This window comes from Pediculus humanus, genomic scaffold (genome assembly GCF_000006295.1).
Source record: "Pediculus humanus corporis 1103172107408 genomic scaffold, whole genome shotgun sequence".
NCBI classification, from domain to species: Eukaryota; Metazoa; Arthropoda; class Insecta; order Psocodea; family Pediculidae; genus Pediculus; species Pediculus humanus.
Window position 1 is genome coordinate 94,885 of NW_002987033.1, and position 15,173 is coordinate 110,057.

At 28.7% G+C, this 15,173-nt stretch overlaps 1 protein-coding gene across 1 annotated transcript; it reads left to right on the plus strand.

Moving 5' to 3' along the window:
* Positions 1–5,373: 5,373 nt before the first annotated feature.
* Positions 5,374–12,393, plus strand: Phum_PHUM059340 (uncharacterized protein; the record flags this gene model as incomplete). The annotated part of the gene is made up of 13 exons (XM_002423391.1): positions 5,374–5,403; positions 5,746–5,881; positions 5,995–6,254; positions 6,415–6,584; positions 6,660–8,715; positions 8,801–9,008; positions 9,156–9,331; positions 9,418–9,552; positions 9,634–9,852; positions 9,939–10,170; positions 10,249–10,399; positions 10,483–10,924; positions 11,023–12,393. 13 exons carry the CDS (start codon positions 5,374–5,376, stop codon positions 12,391–12,393), a joined length of 5,586 nt encoding a protein of 1,861 aa, XP_002423436.1.
* Positions 12,394–15,173: the final 2,780 nt, after the last annotated feature.

Here is a 15,173-nt window from a genome sequence, read left to right on the forward strand (position 1 = left end):
TTGACGAGTAATAATATTTAATTTTTCACAAGAAAAATTTTTTTTTTTTTTACTTTTGTATATTCAATGACGTCACGACATGAAAATTTTGGGAAAAAAAATAAAAAATTCGATTTGTTATCAGAAAATTAATTTTCATTTAAAAAAAAAACAATAATAATAATAATAATAATAATAATAATAATAACGATGATGATGATGAAGAAAACGTGATATGAAAACTTCAGTTTCAAAGCGGTTACGTTTTCCGTTTAAAATAAACAAAATGGGTTGTTAAAAAAAATAATTTTAAAAAGAATTAAAACCCCGTAATAAAATGATATAATTTAATTTTCTTCTTAGAGTGAATTACATTTTTTTTAAAAAAACTCTTACAACGGAAAAAAAATGAAGCTTTCCGTTTGTTAAACGTTTTCAACCGGAGTCAACTTTTAATTTTTCTAACGATTACATACGAAGTATTTCTTTCGACACAGATTATTCATATAACAAAAAAAAAAAAAAAATTAAACATTTTTGTTACATTTTTGTTTTCTATTTGTGTGTGTTGTCGACCGGCAGCGGGTTTTCTTTTCTCGTTTTTCCTTTTTAATTTTTTTTTTTGTGTAAAACGCGAGTTCGAAATGTTTTTTTACCGATAAAAAATTATTTATTATAAATTTGTGCGTGTGTTTGCCCATCTCCCCCCTACGGAAACCGGTCAATGTAAAACTTAAGGTAAAATTTAACCTTACGCACTCATACACACACACACACACACACACACACACACACACACACACACATGTGTGTGTTTATTATTATTTATCTTGTCGTTATAAATCGTTGTTAAAATTAATAATAAAAACGTGAAAATAATTTTCATTTTCCGGCAATCCGGTGTGGTTTTTATCATTATTATTATTATTATTATTATTATTATTATTATTATTATTATTATTATTATTATTATTATTCCAAAAGGAAAAGTGTTGTGTGTTTTTATTATTAATAATAAAACTCGTTCAAATAAAAAAATTACGGTTCATTAAATAAATTTGAAAATAATTTTTTTTCGTTTTTCCATTTGGACGATTGTTGTTGTTGTTATTATTATTATTATTATTCGCAGTGAGTTTATTATTATTATTATTATTATTATTTATTTATTTAAACAAAAAAGTTTTAATTAATTAATAATTTATGTATAATATTTTTTTTTTTTTTATAGGATAATTTTTATACCCGGTTGATTTATATATAGACGTAAAGTTTATCATCAAAGGGTGGGGAAGGGAGGGGAGGGGAGAAATTAAATTAAATTAATTGAATTATTACCGTAATAAATTTCCGGTTTTTTTTTTTTTAGATATTAAATTATAAAATAATTAATTGTGGATTATTATTAGTCTCGTGAAACCTGTGTTTGGGGGGGGGGGCGTATCATGCGTATTTACGTAAACCTTTATATTAGTAAGGTTATTATTAATAAATAATAATTATTTTAAAATTTAAATGCTCATCTGGGGTGTTCTCCCGCGTTTATTTATTTATTAATTTTGTAAAATTATCATCATCATCATCATCATCATTATTATTATTATCGTTATTACGTCGGGGAAAACGACGACGGATATTAATTTTCTTTTTTTTCTTTCTATTCGGCTGTAGTGAAAAAAAAATAAAATGAAGATTATATATAGTACCGCCATTTTTACGGTTTATTTCTCGTAACGATTACCTACCTTGTTATGCAGCATTTTAACGCAGAGTTTTCTTTCCATCTCTCTCTCTCTCTCTCTCTCTCTCTCTCGCTCTCTCGCTCTTCTTTAATCAGGCTCATGTGTTTGTACGTTTATGCGCTTGCGCTCGTGTCAAGGTCGTATAACAACGTCGTCGTCGTCACTCGTAATGTGGTACCGGATTAATAAAAAGAAAAGAGAAAGATAGATAGAAAGAGAGAGAGAGATAGAGGGAAATAGGGAAACGAAATATAAACTTTTATCGGTAGGAATAGGAAGAGAGTGGAGAGTGTGCGGCGAAATAACGGACACGAAAAATGATCGGGTGAATCGATGAAAAAATTATTATCGTTGAGTTCATCTAAAGTTTCGTTAGTGTTCGAATTTAATTGAAAATGATCGAGATGTAATTTTATTTGATTTGAAAAAATTCATCTTTTTAAAATTAATTTGATTTTATTGTGGATACCGGTCAACACACACACACACAATAAAAAGTTTTCCGGAAAAAACCAAATAAAAATGAAGAGAAAAATTTTTTTTTTTAATCTCTTTCTCTTTTCGTATGCGATCGGTTTTAAAAACTCGTTAGTTTTTGTTTTTGTTTTTTTATTATAAAGATTTTCCTTTGATTTACCTTTGAATGGCGTCAAATGTGTATTTTACTATTGAAATTCGTTAAAAATAATTAATTTACATGTCTCAAAGGAAAAGTGGAAAAATGGATAGGCAATACGATCGATGAATGAATTTTTTTTTTTTAACCTTAGAAAAAAACGTTTATTATTATTATTATTAAAACTAAAATTATTTAATTATTTATAATGTTTAATTAAAAAGTTTCATTTATTTATTTTTAAATAATTATTTTAATACCTTTTCACGTAACGGTTTATTATTTTTTTTTTTTTAATCTGGAGAAAAAAGAAAAAGAAAAAAAAAGCAAACAGTTAAGAGTATTTACTCATATTATTATTATTATTATTATTTTTAAAATAAATTTTAAACCAAGTTTTCTCTCTCTCTCTTTCATAATTCTAACCTTTTCAATTTCATTTATTTTTTATTATTTTTTTTGTAATTAAATTTTTTAGATATTTATTAAAAAAATTCTTTGAACAAACAAACAAACAAACAATACATGCTTCGAACGGTTATATAAATAATTTCTTAATAATAATAATAATAATAATGGTTATTATTATTATATTGATGATGATAATAAAATAAAATAAAACGTTCTCGTGTTACCCGAGAAAGAACAATAAAAGGTTAAAAAAAAAAAAAGAAAAAAAAAGATGATGATGATGATGATGATGATGATGAAGAAGGAGAAGCAGAAGAAAAAAAAAATTGAAAAATAATTCCTTTTATTATTTATATTTGAATAAAACGTCATAAATATTTTGTGTCAGATAATATTGAATCATGAATGGATTCGTATAAGCGGAAAATTCTTGCAATTCTACGTTATTACCTTTTTTTTCCTTTTTTTTTCCTTTTTTTTTTTTTTACTTGCACACACACCATCGTGTTGGCAAATAAGAAGCAGAAGAAAATTATATTTTTATTATTTTTTTCAGGTGTTTTATTATTATTATTTCTTCTTTTTCTTCTTCTCCCTCGATGATTTAATTAAATTTTTTTTTACCTGTCTTCTTCTTTCATTGATTTGGGGTTTTTATTATTATTATTAATAATAATTTTTTTACTTTATTGTTATCTCTCTCGTTGTTTTTGTTGTTGTTTTTCAATGGAATTTTGACAATGGCGAACCATATGGCAAATAATAATGCTGATGATATAAAAAAAAAGAAACGATTATGAGAAAATGATTTGATTTGATTTTTTTTTGTTTTTTTTTTTTCAGGGTTATCGTGGTAAGGGCGCAAGACCAGGTACGCAAACGGCTCAAGTTAGTTCAGTTGTTAACGAAATGAATTCGGCTCCAGGCTTAATTGTGAGTTTCTCTCTCTTTTCCTTTGATATTTGATTATTTTAATTACGAGGTTTTAGTAGTTTTGTTTGTTTAGTTACTGATTTTTTTTTTTTTTTTTTTTTTAAACTACAAAGTTGTGTTTAATAACAAAATTAATTTTTGTTTAAATTCGTATATCAACTTTAGTTTTATTGAAATAATTTTTTTTTTCTGAAATAGTTGACGACGTCACTTTTGTTACCCCCCAAAAGGATTTAAAAATTATTACAAAAAAAAATTTTTTGTTTTAAATTTAAGGTTGGTTCAAATAATAGGGAAAACGTTAAAGTCGAAACGGCTCGCGTTACAACTGGTGCACCGATACCTGGAAATCCAACTTTAGCTCCAGCAATGGTAAGTTGAAAATTTTCATACTTGCACACACACACAAAAAGTAATAATAGTAATAATAATAATAATAATATACCTTTAAAGAGACGTGCGTGAGCGACCGCGAAACCCCCTCCCTCTCCCAAAAAAAAAAAAACAAAAAATAAAAATAAAAATCCTTTCAATTTTTTTGTTTGTTTTTATTTTCCTTTTTGTTTTTATTATTATTATTATTATTATTATTATTAAACTTTATAAGATTTCCGAAATCAAATATGTTTTATTAAAAAAAACAAAACAAATACGTAATAAAAACAACAACAGGAAAATAAAAAAATTATTTCGGTATAAAAAAAAAACTCTGTTGTATAAATTGGCCGTCGTTATTGTTGTTAATAATAATACTTATTATTATTATTATTATTAATATCACGACCGCACGCGCATTAACATTCTCTTCTTATTTTTCTTCCACGTAAAATTTCTTTTTCTTTTTTTTTTTTTTTTTGCTATAAAATTATAAAACGGTGTACATATACATGTTTATCATTTTTATCTTTTTCTTTTTGTTTTTTTATTATTTCCTTTTCTTCCGCTCTAATTTTCTTCTCTTTTCCAGTCCCAATTTTCATTCCCTACCCCTACCCCATCCCTCTTTCCCTCCCCGACGGAAAAAAAAAAAGGAAAATAAAAATAAATAATAATGTTATAATTTTTTATTTCATTTCGGGTTTTTAAATTTTATTTGTATTATTACTATTATTATCATCATTATTTTCTTTTCTCGTTTTTAATAACTTTTTAAATTGAAGTTAAGGTTTAGTATAGGAAAAATTAAAACGTAAACGAAAAAATTTTGGGACGGAAAACTGGAGAAAAAAATCGGAAAATGAAGCAAGCAAAAAAAAAAAATTTTCTCTCTCAGATTTATTTTTTTTTTTATTTTTTTAATAAAAAAAAAAAATTAATTAAAAAAAAAAGGGAAAAAAAATAATTTTTTTTTTTTTTCGTTCACAATCGTGACGTTGCATTAATTTATTACGTTAATAATAATAATAATAATAATAATAATAATAATAAATTATTACATCGAAATTTTATTATTATTATTTTTTTAATTGTTTTTTTTCTTTTTTTTTTTGCTAACGCATTGTAATAAAATTTATCGATTCGAATTGAGTAAAATAATCATTTTAAATTAAAATTTATTTCACGTTTCCATTATTATTATTATTATTATTATTATTATTATTATTATTATTATTATTATTATTACTATTATTACCACGTGACAAAATGATGATAAATAAATAAGATGAATGTGTGAAGGGAGGAGGAAAAAAAATGGAAGCAGTACAGAAAGAAAAAAAAAACGTACGTAATTTATTGAGATTTTCACAAAAAAACCCACAACATTATTAATTATTATTAATAAAATAAATCTTATTATTATTATTATTATTATTTATTTCTCAAATGGAGAGAACTTTTTAGAATGTTCTAAAAAGATAATTTATAACCGACGGATTTAAAAAAAATTACGTTGAGTAATTTAGTTTTTTTTTTTTTGTTTAATAATAAATAAATAAATAATGTTGTTAAATATTATTACCGCCGCCATCTTGCACAACATTCTCGTGTCTAACGTTTTTCGTGGTTTTGTTTCCTTTTTCTTCTTCATCTTCTTTTTAACAATTAATAATTGTGTTATTTCAGGCTGTCCCATTTTATGCTGGAACCGAAGTATGGTCAGCTTCGACGCCGGCTGATCCTTGGGCGAATCAGGGACAATTCATTCATCAAATCGATGACATAAGATATCAGCATTATCCCGGATACCAAACAACAACAGGTATTATATAATTTATTATTATTATTATTAACTTGACAGAGTCGGAGGGTGTTTTTTTTTTGTAACGTCTTTCGCTTTTGTAATTATTATTTTTTTTTTTTTTTTTATTTCAGCTGGATATCAGCAAACTGGTTTTATAACCGATCAAACGTCGGCTTTTCAACCACAATATGCTAACAATGCGAGTAATGGAAATCCCGCCACGAGTCCTGCGCAGGGTAGCGTTACGCCAAGGTCTACAGGGAGCTACTCTCAGGTACACACTCCGACACCTTCGCCAAATCCTTCAACGCCTCACGTTAATGGACATAGAAATGGGATTAATGTACATTACGTTGAGGAAAATTATGTAAATGGAACTACATTCACAACGGTTCGTTTTCCCTTTTTTTTTTCTAATGACTTTTTCTTTTTTGTTGTTGTTGTTTTTATTTGCATAAATGTTTTCCGTTGGAGTTTTTATATTTAAAAAAAAAAAAAACGTGAACAAATTAAAAGTTAATTTTAAAATTAAATTTTCTTTTTTTGTTTAGGACTCTGCCATGGTGCCACCTGCTTCGACCACGCCCAATTCGAGAAGCAGTTCAGTACATTTAGAGCCGAGTGATACGAACAGTAAAACTTCCAACTACATGTCGGGAAACGAGATTCCTGGGTATCCACTAAACAGTCCCCAGTGTCAGAGTTCATGCAACTCTAGTGGGTTGGTATCCTAATGTAAAAATTGACTAAAATTTTAATAATGAAATCATTTTAACGGAGGGAAAAATTTATTTAGGTACCCAGGGCAATCACTCCAGTCGGAATTTGGGGACCAAACGGATAACGGAAACTCATATCAACCTAGTAATAACGGTAGTCAAATGAATAGAAAAAGTCCATCGTACTCTCAAATCAGTCCTGGAGCATATCGAAATTATCATCAAAATTATCAAAATAACGTTAACTTAGACGAACATCATGGAAATGCCATTAATTCAAACATAAGTCCAGGAAATTGTCATCCTAGTCAGAAACCCTCAGGAATATATTCTCAGAATAGTCCAAAAAATTTTAATTCGAATCCTAGTCCGCAAAATTATCAGGAGGTCAGTCCCGGTCAAAGTAGGAATGTCATTTGTTACGAAAATCGGACGTCTAGCAGCAACACCAACGGGAATTTGTATCAGAATGAAAGATTTGATCAGCAAAATTATCCGGCTCGAAGTCCGTCGAATTCGCAGAATTTCAATCAGAATAATAATGCTAGTAAAACAAATCAGGATAAAAACAATGTGAATGCACGAATCAAATCCATGATAATGAACAAGCATCAACTATCGCAAAGTCAGCAGCAAAACATTTCAAACAATGAAAATTATAATATGATTACACAAAATCATCAGCAAAATGCGCAATTGATGACTCCGATGCATCAAAACTCGCAAATGCTGTCTTCTTCTTCTTCAAACAATTCGAATCAACAACTTCAAACCGATCATCATCAAATGATGACCTCCGAAAACCAAATGAGTTCAAATAATTCCAAAGAATCAATGCGCTGTGGTAATGATAATAATGACTACGGTGATAAGAAAGATGCTCAGTCAAATAAGAATTCGAATCATTTTTTAGCTTTTAGCCACCATCTTCGGGAAGGGAGTGTACTACAACCTGAAGGTGGTGGCGTTCGATGTTGGACTCAGGGATTTGCACCTAAGTTCAACTACAATTCATCAATAAAAGCAAATAATAATAATAATGAGACTGGTAGAATAATCATTGATAAAAAAGGAGGTAAAGGAAAGAATCCTGCGGTTTTAACGGGAAAACCTTTACCCTTTAACGGATCCAATCATTGCGATTTCGCCACGAAATCCTTCGCGAATTTTAAATTAAACATTTATAACCGGGCTCAATACTTATCTCCGGAAAATTCCGTTTCGAAAAACTTTTGCTGGTACAACGATCCAGTACCTGAGTCGCAATTTAATAATTCGTCAAACGGTATCATCAAACGACAGCAAAACACGGAAATAATTTCAAGGACTTTACCAAATTTTTACGAAAATTACAAGAACAATATTAATAATAATAATAATAATCAAACGACGTACGATTCCGACGGAAATTATTTATCATCATCGTTAATTGAAAATAATAATAATAAAAGTAATAAAAATAAATTGATCAAAATGGAAGACTCTAGCGAAAAGCATTCTTGCAGATATGAAAAAATGACGAATAATAATAATAATGATGATGATGAAATGCGAATTCCGGATATAAATCACAATCATCAAAATCGTTATAGGTACGAATCGCGATCGAATTATCACGAACCTCAAGAATTTTGGGATTATAACGAATCTTGCATTTCGACGGAACTTTCTCTCTCCGACGATGAATACCTGGAAACGAATTTGCCTAAGATAAAATTGGAAAAAGATGTGAAGCCGGATGTGACGACATTAAACAATCAAATGAAAAATTTCGATTACGGAAGTGGAGAATTTAAAAAAAAAACATTTTGTCCGGTCATAATGAATGATAGTTGCTGCGACAGAATAAAATCTTCAGGTTCTCCGATCGATTTTAAAAATATTAAAATGTCTGAAAATAATTTTTTCACAAACGATAAAATGGAATTTAAAAAAGAATTTATAAATAATAATAATTATTACGATGATGATGAGAAAAGGGGAGAAGAAAATAATAAATTAATCGCGGAGGATTATTTGTATCAGGGTGAAGGTGGACCGATTTCATTAAATTCGACAAAAGGACCTTGGTGCTGTCGTATGGGGGGTATCGAACCTCCGACAGACGATCATGCTAAAATAGGAAACTGTAAGGTAAGTAAACAAAATAAAAATTAATTAATTTAAATTAGAATTGAATAAAATAATTATTTTTTTGTGGGTTTTCTTTTCTTTTTAGGGACACAAAACAGCAGACGAATTTTCGTCTGATGTGAAAAAATTAGATGTTGAAAATTTAAATGAAAAACTCAGAGTTAAGAAATTTTACGAAAATACAAATTTAAAATTGTCGCCGCAGGAAAATTTTCAAGAAGAAAATATGGAAAGATTAAAAAACAATATAAAAACAAACGTTCCTCATTGTAAATGTTTCCCACCGGACAAAAGTAATTTTCATTGTTTTTTATGGATAAATTTTCCCCAACTCTCACTTTCTAATAATAATAATAATAATAATAATAATCACTTTTACTTTATTTTTCAACTTCATTTTCCCTTTTTCAAAAAAAAATTAATTTTTTTCAAACTTTCAGGTCCACCTGAACCTGGTTCTTATTACACTCATTTAGGAGCTGCTGCTTCCCTATCGGATTTGAGAAAAGATTTAGAAAGTAGAACGGGACAAACGGGGAAAGCTTTGCGTTTCGAAAAAATTTGTTATACCGGAAAAGAAGGGAAAACAACTCGAGGGTGTCCGTTGGCCAAATGGGTGAGTTGGGGGGTAGTTTTATTTGAAAATTTCACTTAATTGTTTTTTAGTTTAAAAGTAATAAATTGTTGTTTATTTCTCAAAAGGTTATTAGAAGAAGCGGACTTGATGAAAAAGTTTTAATTATTGTTAAACATAGGCCCGGTCACACGTGCTCGACAGCTTGGATAGTTGTGTGTTTGGTCGCATGGGATGGAGTACCCACACCCGAAGCTGACAGAGTAGGTTTTTTTTTTAAAAAAAAAAACGGCGCCCATTTTTATTTTAAAAAATTTAAAATTTAAAACTTTATCTCTTTTCAGATTTATGCTTTATTGACGCACAAACTAAATAAATTTGGATTACCTACAATCAGAAGATGTGCCACTAACGAAACCAGAACGTGTGCCTGTCAGGGTTTAGATCCTAACACGTGCGGAGCAAGTTTTAGCTTTGGCTGTTCTTGGTCCATGTATTACAACGGTTGTAAATATGCCAGAAGTAAAACTGTCAGAAAGTTTCGTCTTTCCGTTCGTTCTGAGGTACGAAACATCCAATTTTTTAGTTTAGATGATTGTACAAGTTTGTCTTGTCAAATGTCGTTTTGACCTTATTCATCTTTCAAAAGGAACAAGATGTGGAAGAAAGAATGCACGTATTGGCTACTCTACTCAGTCCCCTATACAACACTTTGGCACCGGAAGCTTACAGCAATCAAACTTCATTCGAAAGAGAAGCTGCTGAATGTCGTTTGGGTTTTAAACCGGGACGTCCATTTTCTGGAGTCACTGCTTGCATTGATTTTTGCGCTCACGCTCATAGAGATTTGCACAATATGAACAACGGATGCACAGTGGTTTGTTTTGTTTGTTTTTTTCTTCTCTAAAAATTTAAAATGTTTTTTTTTTAATTTTTTCTTTACTTTTTTTTATAGGTAGTCACATTGACGAAACATAGAACCCTATCAAAACCGGAAGACGAACAATTGCACGTTTTGCCCCATTATATTTTGGACGACACAGACGAATTCGGTTGCAAAGCCTCTCAAGAAGAAAAATATAAAAACGGTTCGATCGAATGTTTAAACAAGTAGGTTTTTTTTTACAATTTTTTCTTTTTCGTATCGAGTTCGTCGGATCGATTATTGAATTTCTTTCTTTTTTTTTTGTTAGATTTCCTTGCGAGGTAAGAGTTCGAGCTGTTCCACTGCAACCATGCAGGAGACACGGTAAAAAACGAAAAGGTGAAGATCCGGATGTGAAAATTCAAGCCGTGCCAACGATTAAAAATTATACGCCGAAAAGTAAAATAAGTGAGATTGTATTAGAAAGGCAATCGTCGGACTCGGTGCCCACAGGGAACCATTGGGAATATGAAATTCAAGCCTCACAAATTTCTTCCTCGACCGTGACTACTTCTCCAAAATTTTGCAAGGGAAGAAGTTATCAAAATGCATCCGATTGTGAAGTTAATACGAATAATCAACGACCTCAAACGTTAATCAAAGCACAAAACAGTGAAAATTTTTCAAATCATCTCACGAGTACTACCCATTGGAGTAGGTTCCCTGGTTATTACTACGAAAACAACGTCATTCCTCAATGTCCTAATCACGTAAGTAATTTTAAATTAACTTTTCTTTAAAAATTAATAATGGTTTCTTTTTAAATAAAATAAAAATTTATTTATTTTAGACTTGTCCCTCCGTTCAGAATGGAAAACTCGCCGTCGGACACGTGAAACCCGGTTTCGCTCCTTATTTGAGGTACAATTCGGTGCCATCTTTTCATGAGTCTTCTTCCGATTGGATTCCGATTAAAAGAATTTACGAGAATCATAATCATTCCTCTTTGTCAAATGAAATCCCGGTCGGGAATTTTCAACAACGGACGCCGATCCTAAACGGTGGTCATGTGGTAGAAGGTGGTGGCGCGGAGAACATATTGTATCCGTATGAATGGTCGACGTGTTCTTCTCCACGTTTTCCGACTCAGCATCATAATTCATCGTTTCACGCGACGCCTAGAGGTATGACATCTAATTTTAATACGTGTTCGAATGAGAATCTATCTTTTTCAAAATCTTTGGTCAAAAACCACCACGGTTACTCTTCCTTCAACGTGTCCCATATAAACAATGAAAATCCGGGATTCGTGAAAAATTATGAAAGCGAAAGAGCAAAACATTGGCCGGATAACAATTGTAACGTTGCAATGCAAGGCTCGTACTTGATAAGTAATAAAAAAGCCACCCTTGTTGCTTCCGGCGGTTATCAAAATAATTTCCTTCCTCCTCCTCCTCAAATTTGTAATAATAATAGTAATAATAATAATAACGGAGTACAACACTATCATGACTTTAACGATGTACCACCTCCCCATCCAGTGACTTACGATCATTGGCCGATGACGATGACTAATAATGACGATACCAACGAAGAACCCATTGTTAAAATAAACAATCAGAGTTTAAATAGTTCGAACGAATCCAAAAATTGGGATTCGACGTACGACGCCGAGGATTGTTTTGACACCGTTTCGGAAGGTCACCCTACAAACACTGAAACAATCGGAGAAGTTACCGATTACATAGAAAACGAAGAATGTTTTAAAGATTCTCAAATGGGGGGTGTAGCCATTGCTTTGGGACACGGTAGCGTACTTTTCGAATGTGCAAAACACGAAATACACGCGACGACAGCCTTGAAAAAACCCAATCGATTGCATCCCACTCGTATCAGTTTAGTTTTTTATCAGCATAGAAATTTAAACAGAGCCAAACACGGTTGGGGTGAATGGGAGGAGAAAATGCGTTTGAGAAAATTGGGAACCGAGTCAAACGGCGGACACGATAATAAATCGTGTCCCGTTGCAACGGACGATCATTCGTCTACGACCGGAAACGGAACGAATAAAAAAACCGTTACGAATGATTTTTTCAAATACGACGTCATTCACAATAAGAATAATTTAAATTTGGGTGAAAAAATTTTATTTCGCGTACCGACTCACACGACGACCACGTGGACGACGTTGTTTCCAATGCGTCCCTGCATGGTCACCGGACTCTATAAAAACGGTTAAATGTTTTTCCTTTGTGGGAGGCGGAGGGGGAGGGAAGGGGAGGGGAATGCAATGCATATATAATCATTATTTATTTATTTATTTATTATCAATCAACAAAAAAAAGAAACACTTTTAAGCATAAATTTTTGAATTTTACAAGGAATGCATAAATGAAATAAAAATCCAGACGAATTTATTTATTTATTTATTTTTTATCATTTTATTGTTGATTTTTTTTTTAAACGAAAAATTATTATTATTATTATTATTACTTTTCATTTATTTATTTATTTACTTTTTTTTCAAACGTTTTAATCGATTTGAATTGTATTTTTTTTGTAGTTTTTATTTTTTTATTTATTTTTTTTTTTTGTTTTTATTTTTTTTTATTTTTTTTATTTTATTTTTTTTTTCTTTTAGCATTTTCAATTATCGCCAGGTACGTAACCGTCGTTATGTAAAATTAATAATAATAATGATAACACGGCATAAGAATCGGATTTAAAAAAAAAAAAAAAAAAATTCTCCAAAGGCGGCAAAATCATTATTTAAATAAGTAAATAAATAACGCTCCCCCGTTACGCACGTGTGTTTTATTTATTTATTTATTCATTCATTCAATCATTCATTCATTCGATCAGTCAGTCAGTCAATCATTCATTCGTTCGCGCGAAGTATAATTAATCCCGTTTCGTTCGTTGTTAATAAAAATTTCGTTGCTCATATTTTACATATATATAAATATATATATATATATATATTTAAAATTTTTAATAAGAGTAGTGATAATAATAATAGTAATAATGATAATGATAATGATGATAATAATGATGATGATGATGATTTTATTACCAACGAATGCGGAGCAGGTTTTTTTTTTTTTTTTTTTTGTTTTGTGTGTGCGTGTTCGCGCATAGTTTAATAATAATAATAATAATAATAATAATAATAATAATAATAATAATAATAATAATAATAATAATGAAACCCGGGAAAATTTTTTACAAATTTTAACTATCATCATTATCATTATCGTTATCAAAATATTAATGTATTATTATTATTATTATCACGATTGTGCGCATATATATATATTTGTTTAATATTTTTTTAACTTTTGCTAAAAGTGCCAATGTATAAAAAAAAAAAAATTAATTATTTAAAAGAAAAAAAAGTAATAATAATAATAATAATAATAGTAATAGTAAGGATAATGATAATGATAATGATAATTATAATAATAAAAAGACACATTGTTCAATTTTATTCCAAAATGATGATGATGATTATGAAATATATATATATATATATATATTTTAATTTAAAATTATTTTTTTTATGTATTTTTAAATAATACTATTAATAATAATAAAGGAAAAAAAGACAAAATTTGATAATATTATTAATACTAATAATAATAATAATTTTAGCGTGGCTTTTATTTACGTGGGGGGGGGACAGAATAAACAGAAACGCGACACATTTTCAAATAAAAATATTTATTTTAAAGTGAATGCAAAAATTAATCGTGTCGTTTATTTATTTATTTATTTTTTCATTCGTCGAAAATTAATAATAATAATGATAATGATGATGAAAATAACGATTGCTTTTATTTGTGTCATAAATCCTTTTCTTATTATTATTATTATTATTAGTATTTGGTTTTTTGTTTTTTTTTAATCCACACAATCGAGGTTTTTATGTATTTATATATAAATATATATATTAATGTTTTGCTCATTTCGCATATCAATTTTATAATTAATTAATTAATTAATTAAGAGGTTATTATTAATGATAATAATAATAATAATTGTAATTATATTGCTATTATGATAATGATAATGTTTTTTTATACCAAAAGCATACGAAATTTTTTATTTATTTATTTATTTAATTTTTTTTTTTTTTTTAATTGACGTGATTTGTACGAATGCGTTTACGTTTTCATATTATTATTATTATTATTACAGTTTTTTTTTTTTTGGGGGGGGGGGTTACGCTTAAAGTTTCTTAGTTTGGCATGCAAAAAAGAAAAAAAAAACTTACGTAACAGGTACGATGATAAACATTTATTTATTTATTTATAAAAGATGGTAGTATTATTATTTTTACCAAATTCATTTATTTATTGATTAATAATTTTTACCCGTAACAACAAAACGAAAAAAATCAAATCAATAATGACGTAATTTCTCACTTAATAGTTACCTAATTTATTATTATTATTATTATTTATTTTTTTTTTAAAACAAATTTCTATTGTTTGATTGTATTTTTGACAATTTTTTTCCCCTTTCCCTTTCCCTTCCATTTTTTTTTCTTCTCCATCGAACGAAATTTTCTTTTTTTTTTATAAAGACTCAAAACCGATACAAAACAAAATAGTAATAATAATAATAATAATGATATGACGATGATAGTAACAGTACCAATAATGATGATAAATGAACGAGGAAAATTTTTTTATTTTTCTTCCCCCTGTGTCAAAATCAAAACGTAAACGACGAGTATGCGTGTGTGATTGTGATTATTATTATTACTATTATTTATTATTATTATTACTATTATTTATTATTATTATTAATTGTTTAGGTAACCGCTAGTTATATAAATAAAATTTTTGTATATTAATTAAACGGATTAAATTTATCAACGAAATCATAAAATGGGTTTTTTATTAAAAGGGCACTAATACTAATTGTTAATCAATTAACAAAATGTTTATGGGAAGAAAGAGAGAAAGAGAGAGACCTCTAAAAACCTTTCATTTTTCCCTCCATTTTTTAATTATT